The sequence below is a fragment of the Oreochromis niloticus genome, linkage group LG15 (assembly GCF_001858045.2).
Source record: "Oreochromis niloticus isolate F11D_XX linkage group LG15, O_niloticus_UMD_NMBU, whole genome shotgun sequence".
NCBI classification, from domain to species: Eukaryota; Metazoa; Chordata; class Actinopteri; order Cichliformes; family Cichlidae; genus Oreochromis; species Oreochromis niloticus.
The window spans coordinates 23,246,224-23,271,275 of NC_031980.2; the positions used below are offsets into that span (position 1 = coordinate 23,246,224).

Consider the following 25,052-nt stretch of genomic DNA (forward strand, 5'->3'; position numbering starts at 1 on the left):
TCAGCTAAATCTCCAAGCACCCTTCAGCTAATTAACAGGAAGTGTTTTTTCATTTGAAGCTTTTAATGATCCAAATCGCCACTAAAACCAAACCTAGCGATTAGCTGCATTATGCAACTCAACCACGAACAGACAGGTCAAAGGTTCAGCTGATGCTTCGAGAAGCTACGCAGGCTTCCCTCGGTTCACTCATCCAAACAGATATTCTTAAAGGAAAGAAACTCAGAGAAACTCAGAATTAAACATCTTCAGCCACTATAAGAACAATGGACCCCTCTAAAGATGCCATAGTCCCTGCAGAGATCCCATCTCACCATTACTGAGACAGTCTGAGGTTACACACTTGGTGCAGCAGCTGATGATGGCTCCTTATTGGTTTGTTTAGTGGGCTGTTGTGCATCACATGACATAGTGGATGTTTCATGTTCATCTTCAAGTGAGCGTGCCCTCTATTAGAGCCGTGGTCCACAAAGTCTACAGAGGCAGGAGGTCGGGGTGGATGAATGGGTCAGGTGCTCACTGGGAGATGTTGAACTGCACATTGGGACACTGCAGGGCTGCGGTCAGAATACCATCAGGAACTTTTTCTTTTACACCACTTGAACTTTAATTTCATTTTTTTCACCGGGTTTTTATTTTTGGTCTTACTTTTGGTTTGAGTTTCAGTAAAAAACAGAAATATTCTTTCACAGAGCTACAAAGTCTGTTTTAAGAAGCTGGGCAGGTGGTGCTGGTGATGTACGTCACATGAATATCAGCTAGGAGAAAATGATCAACTTTCACAGTTTTCTTTTTGTTTGTTTTTACTTGCTGTTATGTTTAGGCACTAAAAACTGTTTGTCATGGAGAGGAAAGGATTGTAATTTGGATTTTTGTCCCTAATAAAACCTAGACTCAATGATGAAAAGACCAAAAAAGGCTTTAAATTGACTTCTTAACCATAATGAAAATGATATTTTAAATAGTGAACATCATGTGGGGTTAAACAAAAAAGAATTCAAACACTCAGGAAAGTCTTTAGTGAGGTCACGGATCCAAGCAGCCAAGGGCCATTTTTAATTTAACTTCTACTACCAGACATCTTTTGGCCGTTTAAAAAAATTCAAGTTTAGACAGTTTAATTATTTTAATTTAGTTAATTACATGTATTTAAATTTAAGTTCATAATAATTGAACTTATGGCTGTCACAATATCTGATGACTCTGGTCAAAAAATATTCTCAATAAGACAAGAAATACTTTTTTTTGCCACATTCAAGAAATTCTACTCAAGAGAATATTTTTTAAAGGTCCCTTAAATCCATGTATAACTTCGTTTATTGGCTTTTTAAAAAAATTAAACAATTAAAGGTCCATGAAGGTGATAACAGTCTGCAGCTATAACTGTACAGAAACATACGAGATGGACTATTATAAAAATATTTATCATCTATGCAGTAATATCATTATTTCAATTTATCATCCCTGATTATTATCATGACAGTTACCATGACGCCCCCGACCACACCAAACTGAGTCATCTGAGAGAAACAGAACAGAAACAGTTTATTATTTTTCTAATTCAATCCAAACATCTCCTTAAAGAACCCCTGAAAATATTTAAAATTATTCAGAATAATGAAAGATTTCTCAAACTGCTCATCCAGAAAAAGTTCATTCTGTATTTTTGAATGGCATAAAAATTTAAGCACGTGTCAGTGTGAAATCTCGGGGGGAAAAACCCTCATATGATTGTTTATGCAGTTCTGCTTGTGCAGATGGAGGTGGCTCGGAGCTTCTCTCCGTCTCTGCGCTGGACTTCACTCTCAGCTCATCTCTGTAACATTTCTTTACTTCACTGACGGCACACGGATGATTTCATACAAACAAAATCCAACATGAACACATACACTGGCGCATTTCTATCCCTAAAGACATGATCCACAAGAATGCATCTCCAACGGTCAAATTACTGCACCTCATGGTAGTTATAAGCAGCTTTCTTAGTGCAGATCATGTGGTATCAGGAGACTAATAGAAATAAAGATAACTTATGTTAAAAATTTATTTTAGTCTTAGATTTTCAGCAGTCTGGGGGTGCAGATGCTCGCACTGTCGCCTCACCGGGTTTGACCTCAACTGTGAGCCATTCAGAGCTTTGAGTCTTCGGTAACACTCCATTTCTGGTCATTAATGAATCATAATAAACTCAAAATCATTTAATTGGTCCCAGTTTTGCATTTTTTTTATGACTGATCACAGAAACATCAAAACAAAGAAGAAATTAAATACCCCCTGTTGAGGCTATTTTTTATGCCTTTATTGATACAAATAATCTGACTGAGACTCAGCGTCTCATTTACAAGAGACAGCTTGGCAGATGTCCTACTTAAGGCACGGGTGTAGATTTGAAGAGAGACGTGCATTTCTGTATTTAGACAATACGAAGAAACTATTTAGAAAGCTGCTAAACTCAGTGTGTAACAATGCTGCTGATACAGGAGGGTCTTTTCTATACAACAATGAAGAAAATGTAAAAATAATAATATTATTTGATATAAAATACAAGTTTGGAACTCATTCGAGCGTTTTATGAACTTAATTTTTACAGACACATACATACAGTGCTGTGACCTCCGTCATGCACACAATGTGATAACCACAGAGGAGCCAGAAGAAAGGAGGAGGATGTTTCATATTAACACATTTTTCCCTCAGAAAGTTTGAAAAATGAGTAGGTTGTGAGCCAGTGAGTTGGTCTAAGTTTGATAACTAACACTGAGCAAATATGGTCTCATCTTCTAGATTTCAGTGAGATAGTTGTTCTTTTTCCATCTCAGAATACCGATATGTGTGACTCGTTTTGTTTTGAAAATGCAGAAAGTTTTATTCGTGTTTAAAAGTCGGAGATATTTGAAATTAAAATAACAGGACTTCTCATTAAAGGTGAATAGATGTAGATTAAAACAGCTTCCGACAAAAGACACAAAAACAGGTTAAAGTCTGGACCCGGGCAACACAGAAGAATAAGTCATGTTTATAGGTGTGTGTAGGTGGGTGTGTGTCCACTCAGTGGTCATGATATTAAATGACAAAAGCCGAGGATAAAATGGAAAAAAAGAAAAGTTCATCAAATCAATGGAGATTAAGTGTATTCCCGGTGGAAGACCTCGAGTCTTCTGAGCATTCAAACCAAACCTACAGACACAATAAGGCAATCGGGATAAAAACAGACAATGTTGCACATTTCACTGTATATGCAAGCAATAAAATAAACAGAAAAATATATCAGACATGTCAAAAAGTCATAATAGAGAAATCGTAGAAACTTCAAACCGATTGCATCGATCAGGCTTCAGGCAGAAAACACAGAGAGGATTAAAGCGGCGCAAATAAAGGATTACAAGAATTAAACAATAAGACAGTAACAAGCTGAAGTAATGAGCCTAAATGTGTTTGAATCACTGAGCCAATCAGCGAATGAGTCAACACTGACACAGACTCTTCATCCCAACGACAAACATGCTCGTCTTCCCCTCTGAGGGAATCATCATAAAATTATTCTCAGTGCAATTACTTTTTTATTTGGATTTTTATTACCAAGTTTGAAGACACGTGGTTGTGGAATTTTATTTCATTTTTATTCATTTATTGAAAGAAATTTTGAGTAGGTGGTGGACTGATCACAGTTCAACTTTTAAACACCAGAAAATTTAGAAACCACATTCGGAGGTTTTTAAGTCAATCTGCTCAGATTTGAACAGGTCAAATAAATAAAATGTTTCAACATTTTTGATTTTTTTTAAATGATGATTTACAAATTAACGATGTAAAAAAAAAATGGCAGATATTTTAAAAAATAAACAATATTATTAAAATTAAAGTCACTGTTTACAAAAAACAATACGATATTAAAAAGAATGATTTTGTGGCCAAGGGTTAAATCAATGAATATCAGTAAATCAGAGAAGTTATTAATGTAGTCATTCTGACTATATTTTTTTCTAAGATTCATTTAATCAATCTAAAAACATTTTTAATCTCTTTACTTGAATAAATTATTTATATTTCATACTTTTATAAAGTACAGCCAGCTTCTTTGATGCTTTGTATATTTTATTAGCTATAATGGATTGTTTATAGCTCTAATGTAGAAGGTTTAGGGATTTTTTCAGTTTACCGAGCTGATACTTATGGTCTTGCATATATAAATAAATAATCCCGAAATATTTTTGTTGTGTCTTTCTTCTCGCCGTTTGCTGTTCAGGCACCATGAGCGCATTTTGATGGAAATACTGGAGATTGTCTTTCTGCGGTAAACAGGAAGCGGATCAGTGGCTCTAACATGTGTAAATGCGTCGCTTCTTTCCTTCTAATCCTCCATCATTAATCATTCATCTCCTCCCTGAAGCTCCGACGTCTCTGTTAATGCACTGCTCCGTTTTTTTTCTACACACCCTCATCCACTTGACTCTCGGGACCCGCCTCCATCCTTTTTACCGTCACACACACGTTAAAAGGACGGTGCCACACTCTCTGAACGTCTTCCCTCATGTATTTTTCATGCTGTTAAACCCTCTCCGGTCGGCCCGTGCAGCTCCGGGCTCCCCTCTGACGGCATTCATGGACCTGAACCCTCCGCTGCCTGCTCCTGTTTAACGGCAGCTCTTCACCCTCCTGGATACGAGCCCGGCACTCTCCCCTTCTTCTCGTCTCTCCCGTCCTCCCCGGGTCATGCCGTTTGGCGCCAACACAAAGACGGGGTTCTCCGTGCGGGACATCCTGGACCTTCCCGACTCGACGGGGAGATGCGGGTCCGGGACCGAAGAGACCGAGGAGGACGACACCGAGGAGGCCTCCGCGGAGGTGTCAGGCGGCCGGGGCTTGTGTGAGCGCGCCGGTGAGCGTTTGGGAACGTGGAGCAGCGCATCCGGTAACCTGCACTTTTCACGTGAGAGACTTCTTTGATTTTAATGACTATAAAAGTTCACGCGTTCACACTGACCGCCTTCGTGTTTGGCTGCAGGTGTTTCTGACTGATAAACGAACTTGCTGCTCCAAATCTCAAAAATATGTGAGAATATGCTTAAATATGGATATTTACGTCAAATAATCGTCAAACAGCCTCCTAAAAACTGCGTTAAATATTTATTTATTTACGTTTTTGATCGTAACTGGATCGTTATCGTTTTTGCCTCATTATGTTCTTCTTTCTTATAAATAATGAGCTAAACTTCGAGTTCAGCTTCTGTGTCGGTAATTCAGCTCCTGACATTTTTAATTGCTAAAAGTGGCTTTGCTGGTTCTGGTTGTAAAAAAACACACCTGAGCTCAAACCATTCACGCCATCAATCTGCCACTGGGTCTCAGAGAGTAATCAGATTACTTTACTGTCTCTCTCCCTGCAGTGCATGGGCTGTCCTTGGAGCCTCGCGCCGATCCCAAATCCCCGGAGCTGTCCACGGATGAGTCCCCGGACGCAGAGCGGGACGCGCGGTGCGCTCGGGCGCAGAAGGCGCGCGGCAGGAAGCGGCGCGTGCTCTTCTCCAAGGCGCAGACCTTCGAGCTCGAGCGCCGCTTCCGACAGCAGCGCTACCTGTCCGCCCCGGAGAGGGAACATCTGGCCAGGCTGATCCGCCTCACGCCGAACCAGGTGAAGATCTGGTTCCAGAACCACCGCTACAAGATGAAGCGTGCACGCGCCGAGCGCAGCATGGACGCGCTGCAGCTGCTGCCGGCCCGCCGGGTCGCCATCCCGGTGCTGGTGCGGGACGGAAAGCCGTGCGGCCGGGCTGCAGCCAGCGAGCTGGAGACCACGCTGAGGTCTGGCCTGAGCCTGCCGCTCTGCGCCTACTCCCCCCTGCTGCACCCCGCTTACGGCCCGGAGCAGCACCCGGGGGTGCAGCAGCTGGCGCACGTGTACCACTGGAGCTGGTGAAGCCCGGCGCAAGACTTGTGCGTGCCCTCTTCATGAGCTCGTATTCGGCCTTCTGCCCTCTCAGAATATCCACGCGTAGATCATAAAAACAGCTTCGGCCTCGAAGTGAAATCCGTGTTTTTTGAAAGGAGTTTGGCACAAATTTTAGAGCGTTTAATTCTTGTAACCAAGGAAACGAGTTCACACATGTTCATCTTCTTTGGTGTCTTTGGTGACTTCGCTCAGACGCGCGAGCCGTCTAAAACTACCCCGCCCCCTGTAAGATAGAACTGACCACAGCAAATGTTTTAGCAGTTTTTGTGCGATTTATTCTGATGTCGTTTGCGTTGTTTGCGCTGCAAAAACAACAAAGTCACTTTTTTCTGAGAGATGTTTTTTGTATGTGTTTCATAAATCTATTTATAATGTTGCCCGGTGAGTTGGTTTGTAATAAACTGGTTATTTATGGCGGTAAATAAAAATCTGAACAGAGATGAGTCGTGTGATTTCAGCCTGCACTGGCCCCGCAGGGCGGATCCTTCAGATCTCAAAGGATGAACAGGATTTTTTTTTTTTTTTTTTTTTTTTACATGGGCTGCTGAAGCCGGGATGAGTAATTGCGGACCCCCTGCAAACAAATGAGTCATTTATTTATTTTTATTTTCTTATGTCTGTGATTTATATGCAGGACAAGTGTTCTTTTTATAAAAATGCACATTTTTCGGCCTTCTGGAACATTTTCTAAAATACAAATTACACTGAACTATCCAATTAATCCTTATTATCTTAAAAAAATATCTTATTTTTGAATGGGCTGAAACCGGGCTGACTGGGCCCCTGCAAACAAACGAATCAATCAAAATGAGTCATTTTGGACCATTTGGTCCTAAAGTGCCGCATTTTTTTTTTTTTTTTTTTTTTTAATTTTATTACTTTAAAAAAAAATTTTAATTATTACTTCAGTGATTTATCTGCAGGACAAATCTTGTTGTTGTTTAAAAAAAAAATGCTAATTTCAGCCCTTCTGGAACATTTTCTAAAATACAAATTCCCCTGAAGTATCCAAATTAATGCTCAATTATTTTAAAACACACAAAAAAAAATCCTTTGTACATATTGGAAAAGCTATGATTCAGGTTAATATACTTTGCTCTTTTACATGTTTTAATGACGATGGTGATTTTATAATGACCCAATTTTTTGGGACTTGTGAATCATAAACATCAGAGCAGCCCGAGGATCATAAGGAGTATTTAAGGCAGTGGTTTCCAGGCTGGGGGATTAGGACCCCCCAAGGGGTCCCAAGATAAATGTGATGGGTCACAACACAATCAAAAGGGAAGCAAGAAAAAGACTTATCCTTTTTTTCTTCTTAAGCTTTGCATGATCTTATTTTTAAAAAGATAAACATTTTCATCCCCGTGGTGAAACAATCTGCAAAGGCTGCAATCATTACAGCATTCAGCTCTAAACCATGAGACCCACAGAGGCTTCGTTTAGTCCTTTGAAATTAAAGCTGCATGACCATCTCTGCACAGCAGGCCATTTAAGACCTGCAGAGATTGGCCTCGGCTAATATGAGTAATAATCACTTTCTTTGGGAATATGAGCGACTTAAAAGCTGCTTTAAAGCAGGTCAGGATCTATAGGTCACAATTCAGCCTTAATAACATCACAATTTTAGCTGATATGGAGCTGAATTCTTTTATTAATAAAATCCCCAGCAGCTCATTTTCCAATGTGATCTGGTTCAATTTAAAGGAATGCTTTGGCACTGAGATTTGCAGAGAATTCAATAAGCAAGCGTTCAGTATGAGGGCATGCATACTCTCTGCAGTATTCTCCTGAACAATAGGTGTCACCACTCTGATAAAACCTCCACGTGAGCCCTGGTAAAAGAGGAGAGGAAGTCTAAACTGGAAGAAGAAAAAATTCTTTTTCTTTTTTTTCAAATTTTTTCTCAGAAAATCTCATAATTTCAAACTGTTGTGACATCACTACCTGTCTAACCTATGAAACTCTGAGCTTCTGCACTGACAGATCATTCAAATGGCACTAAAAAAACCCAACACAATCTGACACTCGTGCCTGCAACCCAGAACCTGCTCGAGGTTATGAAAACTGAGGCGCACGCCCGGCTCAAATGACACCAAAGAGCGACACATGCCAGCAGATGTGATTTTACGTCCAGCGACATCACAAGGGTGAGAACAGCGGGCGAGCTTATGGTCACCTCAACCTGACCAGGAAAACACTGGTGCTCTACAACGCTGCATTAGGAGGTTAAAATGGAATGGATGCTCTCTGGAAGAAATGCACTGCAAAGTAGCATGTTACTGTAATCACATTACATTTTTCAGTAATGCAGTAACGTAACACATTACTGTGCTAAATTCAGTAGTCACATCACTCAGGCTCCTCAGTTATCAGATATGAACATCACTTTTATTTTCACTGCATGAAAGAACAGCAGCTTCATGCTGACGTGAAAACTGCGTTCAGGACAGAAACAACTGCACTACTACTGCTAACACGAGCATCTGCACACAAGCTAACATGGAGCTAACCAAGAACACAGAGTGATGCTACAGCAGAGCGTATGCTGATCCCCAGCCCAGCAGTCAGAGCCCGATCCTCAGCCACTGATGTTTTGGCTAAGATGCGATCACATTTGGAAAAAGCAGCAAAAACGTGCCACGTTATTTATTTAATTATTTATTTATAAGGTGCCATTTTAAAAACTTTAGATCCGAAGGAAGTAAAACATTTATTTTAATAAAAGCAGTGTTTCAATCTTTAGAATCACTAAACAGATTCATGAGAAGAACCAACAGTTAGAACATGTAATAATAAACATTTTAAGAATTGAATCATTACCTAGAAACTAATGGTGTGCAGATCTTTCCTTTGCAACATACCATCCTGAGCAGCTGTAAGAACATTTACTCTATTTTAAGCATTTTTTTTGGCTTATTTTAAGCCTCACTACATATTTCTTACAGATTACAGGAGTTCAAATGAAGACGCCGTCTTGTGGTTGAGTGGGAAAGTGCACTTTAAGTGGACGTTGCTAATCTTGCAAATAATGAAAGACTCAAATACGTTTGCGTTTTTCAAGATATCCATCCATGAATATCAACCACCTCAGCTGGCTCCTACTCCTGGAGGAGTAGTGGCTCTACTCTGAGTACCCCCTGAATAACTGTATTATCACAATGGGAGAGCCCAGCCAGCCTTTGGAGGAAGCTCATTTCTTGTCACTACCCAGAGTCTGTGAATCCTTGGGTAGTCCCCCTCTACCCTGTCCCCTGACTCATGAAGAGTCACTGCCAATTGACTCATTTGTATTGGTATGAGGGCGTGCCTCACGAAGCCTTGCAAACTTTGAGCACCTGCATCGTGACACAGGCAGCTGCAGCTCATCAAGGTCTAGACCCACTTCCACCAATCAAAGTCACTGAAATAGCGGGTTTATGCAGTTGGTGAATTTTGGAACATTTTAAATAGATTATTGGAGAAATAATTGTGTGTGTGTTTACTCTATTTTACTAGTCTGTTAAATTGTTCAGAGGATTGGTTCTTGCATAGAGCTTTTCTACTACCCAAGTATGCAGTGCACTTTATACAACATGCCTCATTCACACATTCATACATGCACTTGTTTCTGACTGATAAACACAGACACACATCAGCCTACAGGCTGGATGAGCTAAGGGAGAAACAGCTGACCTTCCAGTCAGCAGACAGCCCACTTTACCAACTGAGCCACATTTGTTTCGACAGGTTATCTTTAATTCATACACGACAAACTATAAAAAGTTTGGAACATGTTTACCACAAAACCTATAAGAGAGGGAACTACTGATTCTGACCAAAGTTTGGATCAAATGATAAAAAGAATCTGGAGTAAAGTGGTGAAGAAATGTATTTCATATCTCAAAAAAGTCAAATGTTTAAATAAACATTTGCTTGAGTTTGTCATGTTTCCCAGTGAAGGAATAACATCTATTGCACCTGTTTTCTCGCCTTAATGTGGATGGCTGTAAGGTAGCGAGTTTATTCTCTAATAACTTAAATCCAATCACACAGTCCTCTTTATTCATTCACAGTTTTTTTTATAGATGTTATAACTTATTCTACACACCACAGACCATCAAAACACTGGTTAAATGGGCTGTGGTGGTTTTGGATTCCAGTTTTTACTTTACAATCAGAGCTAAACACAAAATATTTGAATATTAGGAGAAACTGAATTTTTTTCCCTGGTTTTGAAGTCTTAAGGCTGAACATCTTTGTTTTGACAGGATTACTGCAACAGACGACTTCATTCAGAGCAAGAAAACCAGCTATTTACTGTGTTGTGACAAAGAAAAAAAAGGCCCAACCCCCCCGTGAGAGAGTGTGTGTGTGTGTGTGTCTGTCAGAGGTCAGCTCATCTCACAGGGATGATGTCACGGGGTGGGGGTTTGGCTGGTTAAGCTTTGAGAAAGTTATAATGTGTCACCTGCTGCTATAAAAGGGCAGAAGAAGAGGAAGAAGAGGGGGAGGAACCCACGCTCGGACTTTAAAGGACTAGTCTGGAGGTTTTTTTAGCCCATTAAACAGCGACCGTGTGCTTGTTAGTTTGAGCAACTTTCGTGTGACTTACAAGAAGTCCAGCAAAAAGATCAAAATCAGCACCGTCTGATGTACTGAGCTCTAACATCACCTAGAACTTTTAAAAACAGCAGCGAGGCACAACTGATCAAACAAACTCATCCTGAACATGATTTTAATTAGTGTCCAAACTACACTTTGTTTTTTTCTAAAAACCTTTTGAATATTTATAACACAAAGATAAGCTACATTTATATTTCACTTTCACAAAAGGAAATACATCAAAAAATGTATTAAAAACAAGGCAAAAAATTAGGTTTTTGCATGTAAAATGTTCAAAAAAGCTACAATAATAAAAAATACAATAAAATTGTGATTAATGAAGAAAGGTTAATATGTGGATAAGTAAGAAAAATATGTGGTATGATGTTACTTAAATAGCTTCCTTTCACCTACACTTATAATAACCTTAAAAACTCCGCTTTAAATATTTCCATTTTTATAAGTCACTTTCAAAATTGGCGTAAAGATCTGTTATAATGAGATCTTTACGCCAGGGTTGCTTCTCGTCCCGCAGCCAGCAGGTGGCAGCAGAAGCCTGTTCAAAATATGTCTTTCCATACAGGCAAGTTTTCCCCCTCTCTGTACAAGTTTTCTTCTAAGGTATTAATATGACTTTATGTTAACCAGGTTTAAAAACATGAGCGATCACAACAATTTGCACCTAATATAAAAAGAAAGAAAGAAAAGAAACCCCTTCGGTTCTAAATCTGCTTGAATCATTTGTAACAGGATTTTTTTTTTTTTTTACAAGTTCTCGCCTCCATTAATTCTTGGATGGTTGAATTTCTCCTCTGCTTTCATAAAGGATCCTCCCACTGTGGCTGCTATGCTAAAGGAGGTAATAAAGGAGGCTCCTTTCCTAAATATCTGGAAAACATAACTTTGCAGATATCTCCAGGTGCGAGTTTAATTTCAGTGCATTTTTGATTAATATCTTTCACAGGGGAGATTTGACTCTATTATCTGAGAACAAACATGTAACTTTAGGGGGAAAACACTGACCTGAGTGACTCTGGAGGACTTTCAGTGCTCTGGGCTTCACCACATTAAACACACCAACCCAGCACAGCAAATTAACGATAACAATCAATGCCATAATAACTGTTTATCGCCCCCCTCTGGCCTGGAGGTGCACATTCCCAGAACCCAAAAAATCTTTTCTCCGCAGAGCAACCACCAGGAGAGGCAGGCGACTGCTGGGGGTCACAGACCAGTAGGGGGCGCCAGAAGGCTGACAAACTTTAAACTGCAGCAGTTGCTGTGTGCAAGGTTTGCAAGGACAGTTGAGACCAGGGGAGCTTCATCTGACTCCACCCACTCTCACTGAAAGTGGCGTTTTTGATCCTCTTTAAACAAACCTGATGACAAACAGTGAGGAGTTATGCTCCTGTCAGTGAAAACAGAAGAAAAGGGAAAGCAAGACAGCGGTGAGTTGAGCAGATAATGATGAAGTCTAATGCTGCCAGCCTGAATTATAACTCCCAGCAGCATCACATTATTCCGTTTGTTTACTTTGATATTTAATTTGAGTTAATGTGCCTACCAGAGCAGCCTGCTGTGTCCATGTGTGCTGGCTGTCATGTGAAGTCAGGTCCACACGGATGGGAGTCAAAGTCAGGATACCAGTAATAAGTGGTCCTGGTTGTTTATTCGCCAAAAAATGACATTGTCATACTAATTAATATTTTTATACTCTAACAACACGTAAAACATGTTAAAGTCCAAACATAAATAAAGTAAATAATTAGGTGCACGTGCATATTAAAGGAGATGCAAGGAGACATAAATTCAAAGTGTTGAGATGAATGACATCGAACTCTGCACATTCTTTCGTCTCACTGACTGTATTACACACTGAAGATTTATTACTGGTCTGCAGTACTTGTTCAAAGCTTGACTTTCAACAAAGCCAGGAGTGAAGGATGGTCTGTGACAGTTTGTGCTGAGGCATCTTCCTGGTGATGCAATCTGAAGTTTTCTGTTAAATACATATTTAAGATATTCTATCTGCCTGGATTTCCAAACAGAATTTTGATGTTTAAAGTACATCAGAGACTGTTTAAAGTCATCTGTTCAGTAGACATTCAGATTTATTTGCATTAAGAGACCTCCTGATGGCGCTCTGGAGTCTCAGCAGAGCCCTCTTCTCTCTCCCACACTCTCACACACTTTTTGTACTTCTATCTTTGTGAGGACGCTCACTGACATAATCCATTCCTGAGCCACTTTCCCCAACATGAACATCACATCAGGACGGTGCAGGATCTTAGTCACATCCTCGGGTCCTGCCCTGAGTTACAGACATTAAATAAAAACAAAAAGAAAAAGCTAAAATACACTAACAAATCTCCCATCAGTTAACTGTCTCCAGCTACCAAACAAAAACAATTTTCAGTCTATTTTATTCAGTGAACATTTTGAAAAGCACAAACCTAAAATGCAAATAAAAGCAGAATTCAGTAATGCAAAAACTCTTTAAACCTTCAAAACATTTTTAACAGTTTTTGAAAGATAATTTTGAATGATTTACTTCCTCTGTGGTTTTTATATGTAGCATTTGAGAAATTAATCAAAACAAACTTTTATTTTTTCACAAATCCAGCAAAAAAATACCTTAATAAACCTTCTTTATCAACAGACTCTCCTCTCTAAATCTGCCTTGTGTTGTACTTTTGGAAGCTGATTCTTTCTTTATTCTTGTTTGATAGAGCTGTCCTCTTTATCTTGTCATAAAGCTCCTAATGTTGGCAGGTCTGGACTGGAGGCAGGCCAGTTTAACACGTGAACTCCTTTCCTGTAGATTCCTGTTGCTGAAATAAGACAGATAATTATACTGTATTTAACTATAAAAGCTTAAACCCTAATTCCAAGCCATATTTAACCAAAAATGTGTACAGCCTTTACTCTACACACACTTAACCTAACATACCTGGTGGATGGAGGAAGGTGGCGGGCCTGCAGGAAAACTACGAAGGCACGTGGAGAAAGTGCAAACTGCACACAGAAACGCTCCAGTTTAAATAAAAGCAAATTAATATAGCCTACGACAGTGGAAACATGGGTGGGTAACATCACACCAGACCTGCAGGATTGGGAGATCTGCATCATGAAGCGCAATAAGGAGCAAACACAAAGTAATGATCCAGAGTTTGGTTATCAGTCGATGTGACCACGATAACTAAAGTGAAAGAAAAAGTACTGTTGGCTTCTTGGGAAATAGGGAGCAATAAGGGGAGTAATAAGTGCTAATAAGTATTAATGATATGTGTGATATGAATATATAAATATTAAAAAAGGAGAAAAAACAAAACCTGATTAGACCTGAAGCCTCAATCAGCCCTTCTGTACCGCAGTGACAACCAAATGCAAAAATTCACTCAGGTCCTTACAAAGATGACGCATACACACACGCACGCACACACACACACACACACAGATGTGAGTTTTCCATGTTTCTCATGTTTCTTAATGCGTCTTTAACTGCCAAGTGGTGCAGAGATGGCGCCTTGACCTGCGTCACCCTGCACACAGGCACACTGCATGATTTCTGAAGACCACTTCTGAACGCGTGACCTCTGACCTTTCTCTGTGCACTGTAACCACAGGTCAAGATGAAGCTTTTTTGTTTCCTCTCATGGTAACAGCCTGAAATGTGCGAGTGTGATAAAAGAAGAAACATCTCGGCATGTGTGACATAAAAACACGTTTAATATATGTTCGCCAGTCGTTTCTATCCATGAGTTCGGAAGGTTTACATCTCTGTTTTGATGTGTTTTCTCAGTGCTTATTATATGTAAGGTTTTCATGACACGATAAAGCAACAAAGTATGGATCAAAAAGTATTTTTATTTAAATAATATCCCCCACAAAATAAAGGAGTGAACAGGCATCCTGTTGAAACTGAAAACATTGCCATCGAATAGTCTCGGTACATTTCTAAGCAGTTTAACTAAATGAAACAACAAAACTTCGGATTTAAAGAGAGACTGACTAACACATTTTTTTGTTTAATATTTTCATAAAGTTTGCGAACGAACACGACCGCAGAGCAACATCAGCTTTGAGCTTTAATTCCAGAAAAGAAAGAAAGAGCGTGAGTCCAGACATTGTGCCGTCAAGTCCTCCTCCTCCTCCTCTCAGTGTGGAGTTATTGGCCGGTGGATTTTTCTGTGTCTCAGGAGCCAGGTGGTCTGAAACAGCCCCCCCACCCCACCTCCACCTCCCTCCTCGCCCTCCTGGTTAGAGTGGGCTGCCTTTTCAAGAGGCGTTCAGGGGGCCCCAGCTGCTTGCCCTAATGCTCCTCTGGAGAGCCGAGGATTAAACTGAGGGGAGAGGGACAGAGAGGAAGGCAGAGAACCTGGAGTCTGCAGAGGGGAAATAAAAGGACACGATGAGGCAGGAAATGTAAAGAGGGAAGGGGGGAAAGGATTCAAACAAATAGAGGTTGTAGTTAAGTGTCTCCTCCACCTCCTCCCCCCCACCTCTAGCCTCGGTCAGAGACATGAGTCGACGCCACAGGTGGTTTGGCTCAGAGCGACTCTGGGGGACCAGGTCTGGAGAAAAACAGAGAAATAAAAGAGGAATGATATTTGCTTAACAAGGAGGAAAGACATGTGAATCAGTGGGTTGTATAAATGAAATTCTAGTATTTTGTTTCTTTGCAGCTTTCTTCTTCTGTGACTGCACCTTCACAGTTTATCATGCAGCTGATAACTTGGCACTGCATTATCTCATTCAAATATGGACCAATAAACCAACATGGCAGGGGCCAAAAGACATCTGTGCATCCCTGAAATAAAATTTGAGACATTCTCAAATTTTATTTGAGAATTCTCCGAACAAAACTAAAAACCCCTTGTATGATCTGTACCACACACAGCAAGACATATAATCAATGTAACAATACAGCTAACTGTGAACAGAATGAATAGGATCTAACTTTTATAATAATTTCACGTAGAAAGAAAGAATATAACAAAAACACATTAGATAAATTATGACTTGCATTTCACTGAAGAAAATAAGTATTTGTCACCCTACAACCTGTCCAGAATTCTGGCTTCCACATTAGTGTACAAATCAGGCACACAGATTACCATCAATCAAACAATTATATGAATCACACGTGTCCATAAGCTCACTTTCTTCTATTCCAACCTCTCCACCACCATGAACAAGACCAAAGATGTGTCAGAGGATGTCAGGGACAAGGTTGTAGACCTGCACAAGGCTGTGATTGGGCTTCAAGACAATCAGCAAGAAGCTTTGTGAGAAGGTGACAACTGTTGGTGCGATTATTCGGAAATGGAAGAAATAAAAAAGACCGATGAGAAAGGTAGTGGATCAGCCCAAAATGAAATGATGTGAATGCAGTTGGGACCACACTTACCAAGAACACCATTGCTAACACTATGTTTTAATGCCAAAGGTCCCCTGCTCAAGCAGGCGCTGTACAGGCCTGTCTTAAGTTTCCCAGTGAACATCTAAATAATTCAGAGAAGGCTCGGGTGAAAGTTCTGTGGTCAGATAGAACCAAAATTGGGCTCTTTGGCATCGATTCAACCCGCTGTGTTTGCAGGAAGATAAATGCTGAGTATGACTGAAAGACCACCATCCCCATAGTCAAGGACGAAGGTGGAAACATTATGCTTTGGGGCTGTTTTGCTGATAAGGGTACAGGACGACTTCACCACATTGCAGGGCCAATGGCCATGGTCATGTGGAGTAAAATTTTGGATGAGTACCTCCTTCCCTCAGCCAGAACAGTGAAGGTGGGTCGTGGATGGGTCTTCCAGCGTGACAATGACCCAAAACATACCACCAAGGCAACAAAGTAGTGCCTAAAGAAGAAGCACATTAAGGCCATGAAGTGGTCTAGCCAGTCTCCGGACCTCAATCCTACAGAAAATCTCTGGAGGGAGCTGAAGCTTTGATTAGCCGAGCAGAAGGATTGAGAGAGTTTCTGTAAGGAGTGGGCCAAAGTCCTTCCTGAGATGTGAGCAAACCTGGTGACCAACTACCAGAAATGTCCTACCACTGTGCTTGCCAACAAGAGTTTCTCAACCAAGTACTAAGTCACATTTTTCTTGAGGATCAAACATTTATTTCCTTCAATGACATACAGATCCATTTATAACGTTTATGTAACGTGTTTCTGGATTTGTAGTTGATGTTCTGCTTCTCTCCATTGAAATTAAACTACAATAAAAATTAGAGACTGATCATTTTTGTTTAAGTGAGCCAAAGGAGATTAGATAATTATTTCATATACTATCATTAAAAATACACCAAAAGGCACTGGCATGAAGCCTAACAGCACCTAGAACTTGCTGTATATCATTAGCATTTTGGCTGCCACCATGTTGCTTTCTTCAGAGCCAGTGGCTCAGTCACCCAACACAACAAAGATCCCTCAAGCAGACACAAATCCCACAGTGGGTTGGATATTGGGTACAAAAGGGCACCTGGCGTAAAATGTGCCAAATCAAGCATATAGCTCCGTTGGCTGGGATGATCCATGTGAATAAGAGATCAACTGAAACAAGCTTCATTTGTAATGCACAGACACAAATACCAGCTAAATACTAGAGTAATAACACACTAGATACAAATCCTGAGACACAAACTTCTGGGATAGTATGCACCACACAGCAAGTGCTCAAAATGAAAGGTGAATGAGGCCTAGCAGACATGAAGGGGGAAAACGTTTTTTAGAAGCCAAAATGTTTTTGCATCAGACTGTAAACGTGCAAAGTTGGGCATTTTAACATGAGAGTTTATGGGTCTGACTCATTTTAGAACTGCTCCCAAGTGGCCATTAGAGGTACTACAGTTTTTATCCTTTTCACTGTCAGGGTTGACTTTAACAAAGCCAGACATCAATTTAAGAGACAGAACGATGAGGAGCAAATCAGTTAAAAGAAACCACATTGTTGCTCTTTCCAGCTGTTTTGCTGTTTACCATGCTACTACTGCCTACTCGCTGAGGAGCCGCGGTCTACAATAATGGTCATGTGATGTGATTTCAGCTTTGGTCTATTTTTAACAGTTGCAAATACGAATACGTACGAATACGTACGAATACATATGTACAAATATTCGAATACAAATGCGAACAACCCGGAAAAGTTTTGTTGGCACAACATCGCTGAAATGTTTGGAGAAAGCTGTTTCTTCAGATGTTTGCTGATCCTCCTCAGCTTGTGCCCACATTGGCCCATGAAGAACAGAAAGAAGTCAGGGTTAAAGTAGTGATGGAAGCACAAATTCAACATAATGAGGAGGTCGGGGTGGATCGATTGGTCATTTCGAATTCATAGTGGACATCCTTATCATTTAACAGTCTTAACTACGTGTCTATAACTGCTGCTGTGACGATAAAGGCTCATATTTTAACACAAACTCTGATCTCCACCTAAAAACCTCACCGGGGTGTCTTTTGTGCCTGAATTTAAAACAGTGTCATATTTTTAAAACGCTTGTCATATATTGGTTATGAAAAGTTGCTTAATTTGATGAGATAATCAAGTAAAATCATGAAATTTCCTTTGCAGTTAAGTTTTAGGCTTGCAGCTCACATCTTGCACAGGTTAAAATTGATGTTTATTAGCTTGTTGAATTAGGTGAAAATTAACTCGTTTTTTTTTATTTACTGCTTCTTATTCAGAGATCTCACAGAGGTCAGGGGCACTTCTTCACAGAGAAACAGATTCATGATTCGAAGGAAGATCTATTTTTAATGATCAGACATGAGTTCACTCACCCTCAGAGACCGATGCCATTAATCTCTATAGAGTCGAGTTAAGCAGCTTCAGACTGATGTAAATCAGAAGATGGAGTCTTTGAAAGGAAAGAAAGAAGCAAATGTGTTTCTGCCAGCAGATCTGACTTCTTTGTGTGCAGTCTGTTTATCGTTTTTCTGCCTTTTTATTTCATACATCAAACCAGACTGCAGGCAGAAGTGGTTCCACATGGACCTGTAGTTGTTTATTCTATTCACTGTGCCATCGAGGCTAATGAGAAGCACAGATTAAACACAGCAGGAATAAAATCTAAACTGCAAACCAAAATCTGTCTGTGAAACCCAACATAACCTCCAACCTCAGAGAAACTTCCCCAGGACACAAAAAGGTCTTCACAGGTTTGTGTTTGGTTGATTTAAATGTTCCAGATTGTGGTTTTAAAATCAAATAAATTTAATCTGTTTAGCCCCATTTTCCTCTCTCAAACAACCACGCACATATACAGTCTCCCAGCTTTACAAACCAGTATAATTTTTCCTTAATTCTATATTGAAGGTGGATAACTAAGAGTCCTTGAGTAAAAAGATTTGAATTTCCCAACCCCCTCACCGCCTCTTCTTCCAAGGTGAGGGTTACTGCTGTGGTAAATGAAAGAAGTCTGTCAGCAAGTCCCTTTGGACTGTTATAGAACAGAAGAATCAAATACTTTATTGTCATTATTTATCATCATTTATTAAAATAAATGTGTAAAATTACAGAAAGATTCTGGTACTTCATTGCTCACACTTCCTGTAATTATACTGTGAGTTATAAGTCTTGATTAATTCATATAAAATGTCCTTTTTAAATGTATTTATTTATCTAACTTTTTTTCTGCCACTTAATTGTTTATCTGTTAGTTCATTACTGTTGTACAAGTGGCTGTGGAGGAGGTCGGTGTCTGTAGGACAAGTTCAAATTTATCAAACAGTTAAAAGTTTTTTAAAAAGTAACGCACTCATTCACATTTTCCAACAACATCAGACTGTATATTAAAGATGGCCAGGCGTGCCCGTACAGGTCATTCATTTGTGGGGTCTGTAAACATTTTTTCAGTTGTGTGTTTGTTTGTTTTGCTTTCTGGAGTCTGGAAGGTGCATATTTGGACGAGAGGGGTGGAGTGATAAGTAGTCTGCTAGTACCAGCAAGCTAAGGCTGGCAAGCTGCATCCACAGACAGATACCTGCTAATAAGTGCTAAATAACAGACTAATACATTTAGGATTCATTAACAAAAGCACACTGGAGGTCTGTACTTCACACATAAGCATATTATTTGTCAGCCAGTTCCAGTAAAATTCTCCAGCAGCACAAACAGAGTTGCAGTTGTGTTCAGAGGCTCCGATTAGTGGATATTAGGACTCTGAAAGTGCCAGGAACTACAGTTCAATTCAATTTTATTCAGTTTTATGTATATAGAGCACCTTATATTGTAAGGTAAAGACCCTAAAATAAAAAATTTGCACACAAATAGATTAAAGCAGCTACAACTTTTTAGTGTTAGGGGTTTTTTTTGTTTTGTTTTGTTTTTGATGTCATGAAAAATTAAATTAGGATTAAATTACATCATTTTAAAATAGGAGTCTATGTGGATTGACTCACTTTTGGAGTCAGCCTCAAGTGGACATTAGAGAAGCTGCAGCTATGCTTGAATATCAACCTTTTCCTGGTAAAGAGGCCAAACACATCTTTGCACTTTATTTTTACATTCTTGTTCTTTGTGCAACACATTTGAAGAAATATGGACATACTTTCTCACTTTTACTGCTCACTTTTTGCAACCAGAGTGACATAACATTGGTTATCATTTGTGATGTGTTGAAAACATTTAGAAGCTGTAATAAATTAAAAATATTTCAGTGATTAGTGATCTGTTACCCTCAAACACAGACAATCCTGCAGCCATGCTCACCACACAGTGGTCTCAGGCTGCTTTGTACCTTAATCTGAATTTAGCCAATCAGAGCGATGGCTGATAAAGTGCATAGTTACTTTCATTTAACAGCAAAATTTGACCACCCGTAGCGGGGGCAAAATTATAAGCGTTACAATGTGGGGCTGGTAATTATGCTTTATTTCAGGTCATGATGATTTTATTTGGGCTTAAAAGCACTTTCCACCCTGGTATGAAAACAGTTCACTTAAAAAAACAAAGAAAAAAACAATAAAAGGGTCATCACTTATTTTACATTTTTATAAAAATAAAAGTAGTTGCTCATAGTTTATTAAAGTTTATTAAAAGTTTGTTAACATATCTTTGTACGTTTAAACCCACTGTGTTTCTTAGATATTTATATGTAATTAAACTGGATTAGCAAACACATTTGAAAGGAAAGTCAACTGTTACTAAATTATGTTTTTCCAAAATTGCAAAAGAGAAATATGAATTTATTTCGTTAACTATCATTGTGTTAATGAGTTCATCCTTTGCACAAAGTTGGAAAATAAACATTCACGCCAGTCTTTGCATTTTCCATAGCAGGTGGTGTATGCTTTGAGAAAAGTACAGATTAGCAAATGAAGCAAGTACGCACTACTGCATGCAGCTCCTCAGTATGCAGACAAAAAGCATGGCTAAGGTAGGTAAACCTTATTTACTCGTTTAAATTAAAGTAAGTAAAGACATTCTTTGTATTTACAGCTTACTGAGAAAGAAAAAGAAACTCCTGGTACAAAGCAAAAGATTAATGTTTTTTAAAAAACAGGAATGTTAAAAAATAATGTACATTTGTAGTCATTGTAATTTCAAATATTACAGGACTTTGAAGCAAAAACATTTTGTGCTTTAAAAATCCTGAGCTAAAGTAAAAACAGGAGATACGAGAATATGCTTTAAATATTCGCATAGTTTTGAAATTCCTTGTGATTCCTTATGATAATTCCTTATGATGATTATGATAATTAAAAGAGCAGATCAATCAAAACAGGAGAAAAAACCCCATTGAGTAGCTGACAGTTACCTTCTTTAAATAAAGATAAGTGAATCCGGGCTGTGAGTAAGATCACTGAGGGGCCTCAGCTGCCCCACTGCACCTGCCAGCTTCATAATCTAATTACGCATCCATAAAACAAGCAGGATGCTAAAGCATTAATGATTACTGGATTAATCACTTAGTAGACTGACACTAAAAAAGCAATCACTTTTGTGGAATTCTTTCACTAAACCAAAATCTTTGTATTTCACTTTTAGCGTGCTAAAAATTGAATTTCATTACTTTTCAACATTTTCTGACCTTGAACAAACTCTTATTTAAAAAAAATCTCGTTAATGTCCTTCAGAGAACCACAAACCTCCCTGTACTCTAAAAACGGATTAAACCACATTCATGACATAACTGTGGAGTGATTATAAATCAGGAGCTTGGACAGAGACGGTTCTCTGTGATGACATCGCAGGAGTTTAAAGAAAGAAAAGGGAAACTTCCTCTAAAGGAACACAAACCTCATGGAAATCCTCTCTAAAAACAAAACAAAACAAAACATGAAATAATTAATATTTTATTCACATTGTGGAAGAATTTGTTGTATTTTACATTTTTACTTTTTTTGTCGAAGATATTTTTACTTTACATTAAAAAAATGTTCATTAATATTCAGCAGGATCTCACATTTCAAACATTACTTTATGGTAATAGGTGACATTTTTTACACAATAAAACCCAACACATTGTTCTGAAAAAGGCATCTGATTGGGGCCCGTCGTCGCCGATGAGAGATTTCCCCCTGAAAACCTCGACTGTGGTTTTATTTAAATGACTGTAATTATCCCACATTTCACAACAAAATGAAGCAAAATTCGTGAAGCACTTTTTTTTACAGCATTAATCATCTGACGACCGCTCAGATTCATCTGTGACCTTTCAAAACGCTGTGCATAATAAATCAAACTTTTACTTCTTACGTTTTATATTTTATTTATATAAACTTACATTTATTTAATGCAGGATTTCATCTGTTTTCAAAGTCTGGTATTTTTTATTCCAAGCATAAATGTGAGAAAATAATGAACATTTAGTTTTACTACACAATAAATAAATCATGTGGATTATTACAGATAAACTGCTGTTTTAAATGCCAAAGGAAATATTATAGGATCGTTGTTTAAAAGATTATTTAGCAGAATAAAGAAGTAAACACCCAGTTAATTAGTTATGGGTAACAAACACCTTTCAGTTTAATTAATTCACCATAAAAATCACTTAACGGCAGCACAGATACACTAAATCTCTGCACAGCACTGCAGGGATTTCAATGTTAGAGTACAACACAGAGTCCCTTTTATTGGAAATAAACTGATCCGCATAATCACTGGTAATATATACATCATTTAAGTCCCTGTAGGAATTTAATTTAAAGGAATAAACCCACATTAGCTGGAATCAAAATAACAGAGCAGAGAACATTTGTATTGTGACACTAGATGACCTCTCATCGCATTTAAATGCTTTATATTGATGCATTCAAAGTCCCCGTGGGAATATTATCATATAACATTTTCAAAAGGCCTCTTTGGGTGAAGATTACATCAATAAACAATAAAATAGATCCACTGTACATACAAAGAGCACCAGAGGCCTGTTGTATAATAATTATATCACACTTCCTGTCTTATACTAAAGAGTTAAAGAAAAGCTGCTTTTAAAATTTGCTATAATGTCATTGAGATAGCATAGAATCACTAAACAACTAAATAATAGTCCCTATTATTTGGAAATGACCCGATCAGTATAATTACCTGTAACATTCACTATAAAAGAAATTCAGTTTAAAAACTAAAAACACATATGAGCCATAATGAATTTAAAATAAACTCATTGTAAATCTTACATTAGAGAACATGAGTATGGCGATGTTAGAGGGTGACCTTTTAGGGAATTTACATGAAATGTTTTCACCTTAAACACATCACAAATATCCTTGGACACATTAAAAGTCCCTGTGGGAATACTATACTTTTACAAGGTCTCTTAGGAAATATTAAAGTCAATAAACACCAAACTGGACACATTATGAGAAACCTGAGTACCAGAGGCTCGTAATTTTACCACAACACCACAGAGTATGTAGACTCATTGGGTGTAAACTATTACTATTATTTTAATTTTGTATTAAAAAAAAAGTTTTCATATAAAGTAATTAAAGTAGACTCACCAAGAGTCTGCACATACTGCAGTGATTATATATCTACCAACAAGTAATTGGAGGATTTTAAAGTATCTAACATACATTCATGTATCATGAGCTTAAACACATCATAAAGAGCCACAGACACAATTAAAGTCCATGTGGGAGAAATGAAAGTGTCTCTGAGGAGACCATAAAGTCAATACCCACAAAATCAGGCTGGATACACTATGAGTGGAATAACTAGAGCTCAGAGGCCTGAATGCTTTGGTGAAATCCCAGGATATACATGTTAGGTCATGTAAAATTAAATAAACAGCGAGACAAAAGGAGTCAGAAACCTGCAATGATATAAACATTTTAAAATATTAGCATGTAATATTTTAAAGCCTTGTGTGCCACTTGAAAATCATTAAAGTGGCACAGAGTCACTAAAACTACAATACTGCAGTGATTATACCATAAGACCAAAAGAATCTGATTGTACCAAGTTGACCTTAAACGCATCATAAAAGGTCTCAGACATATTCAGAGTTTCAGCGATGAGAAAAACAACCAACGATTTTAAAAAACTGTTTTAGGAAATAATAAAGTGAGTAAAACCTAAAACAGATTAATTATATGTGACCAGCCAAAGCACTCAAGGTCTGTATGTGACAAGTTTGAACAATTATTAAGATGGTGTGATAGTTTTTTTTTTTTTCTAAAGTCATTAAAGGAACATTAGATCGCTAAGTGCCTGTGATAGTATCAAAAAAGAGCTTTGGCATGTAGTGGTAAGATTTTAAAACGCCTCTCTGCATATTTGTAAGTATTACATTGACCTTAAATGCTTCATAAACAACCTCGGATACATTTAAAGTGTGAAGGTGTGTGAATAAGATTACAATGTAACATTTTAAAAGTTTTTTCTGGGTCACATTAAAGACAATAAATAGCAGAAAAGAAACAGCAGCAAACAGTATTATACTGATATCTAAGAAATTTTATATACCATAGTGTAATACTTCAAAATAGTTTTTCTATTAATTAATTACAGTAACACAGACAGCAGAAAACTCTGTAAAGTACTGCAGTGATTACAGCATAAAACAAAGGCGCCATGAGGAAGAGTAAGCCATTACATTACTTTAAAACGCATCTCTTCATATTCACGTATTTTGACCTTAAATACATCATAAAGTCACAGAGTCTCTGTGACAAAGTATATTAAAAAATATATGTGAGATTATATGTGAGAAACTAAACAGCCAGTATTCAGACAGTATTCAGAGACCCTGTAGGAACTTTATGACACTGCAGCATTTTTAAAAAGTCTCTTTTAGGTAAAAAGTAAATAAAAAGTAGAATAGAAGCATAAATTAAACACTAGACCCGCATCTAGTCTCCACAATATTAGAGTTTATATATAAAGGAGCAGCTGAAAAACCTTTAAGGCATCCTTTAAGTCGGCATAAACACATATCTTTACTGTAGTGATGTCATATTAGAGCACTATCACTCATTAATAATAGCGATAACGTCTCTCGTACAGGGGCTGGAAACATCTGTAGACACCATCAGGTCACTGAGAGCTCCAACTCCTCAAAGTAG

The 25,052-nt window shown here is 38.4% G+C and overlaps 1 protein-coding gene across 1 annotated transcript; it reads left to right on the plus strand.

Annotated features, from left to right (window-relative positions):
- Positions 1-4,143: 4,143 nt before the first annotated feature.
- On the plus strand, positions 4,144-6,407 carry nkx2.2b (NK2 homeobox 2b). Its single transcript, XM_005452418.4, has 2 exons — positions 4,144-4,930; positions 5,388-6,407. Exons 1-2 carry the CDS (start codon positions 4,714-4,716, stop codon positions 5,915-5,917), a joined length of 747 nt encoding a protein of 248 aa, XP_005452475.1. The 5' UTR covers positions 4,144-4,713; the 3' UTR covers positions 5,918-6,407.
- The last annotated feature ends 18,645 nt before the right edge of the window (positions 6,408-25,052 follow it).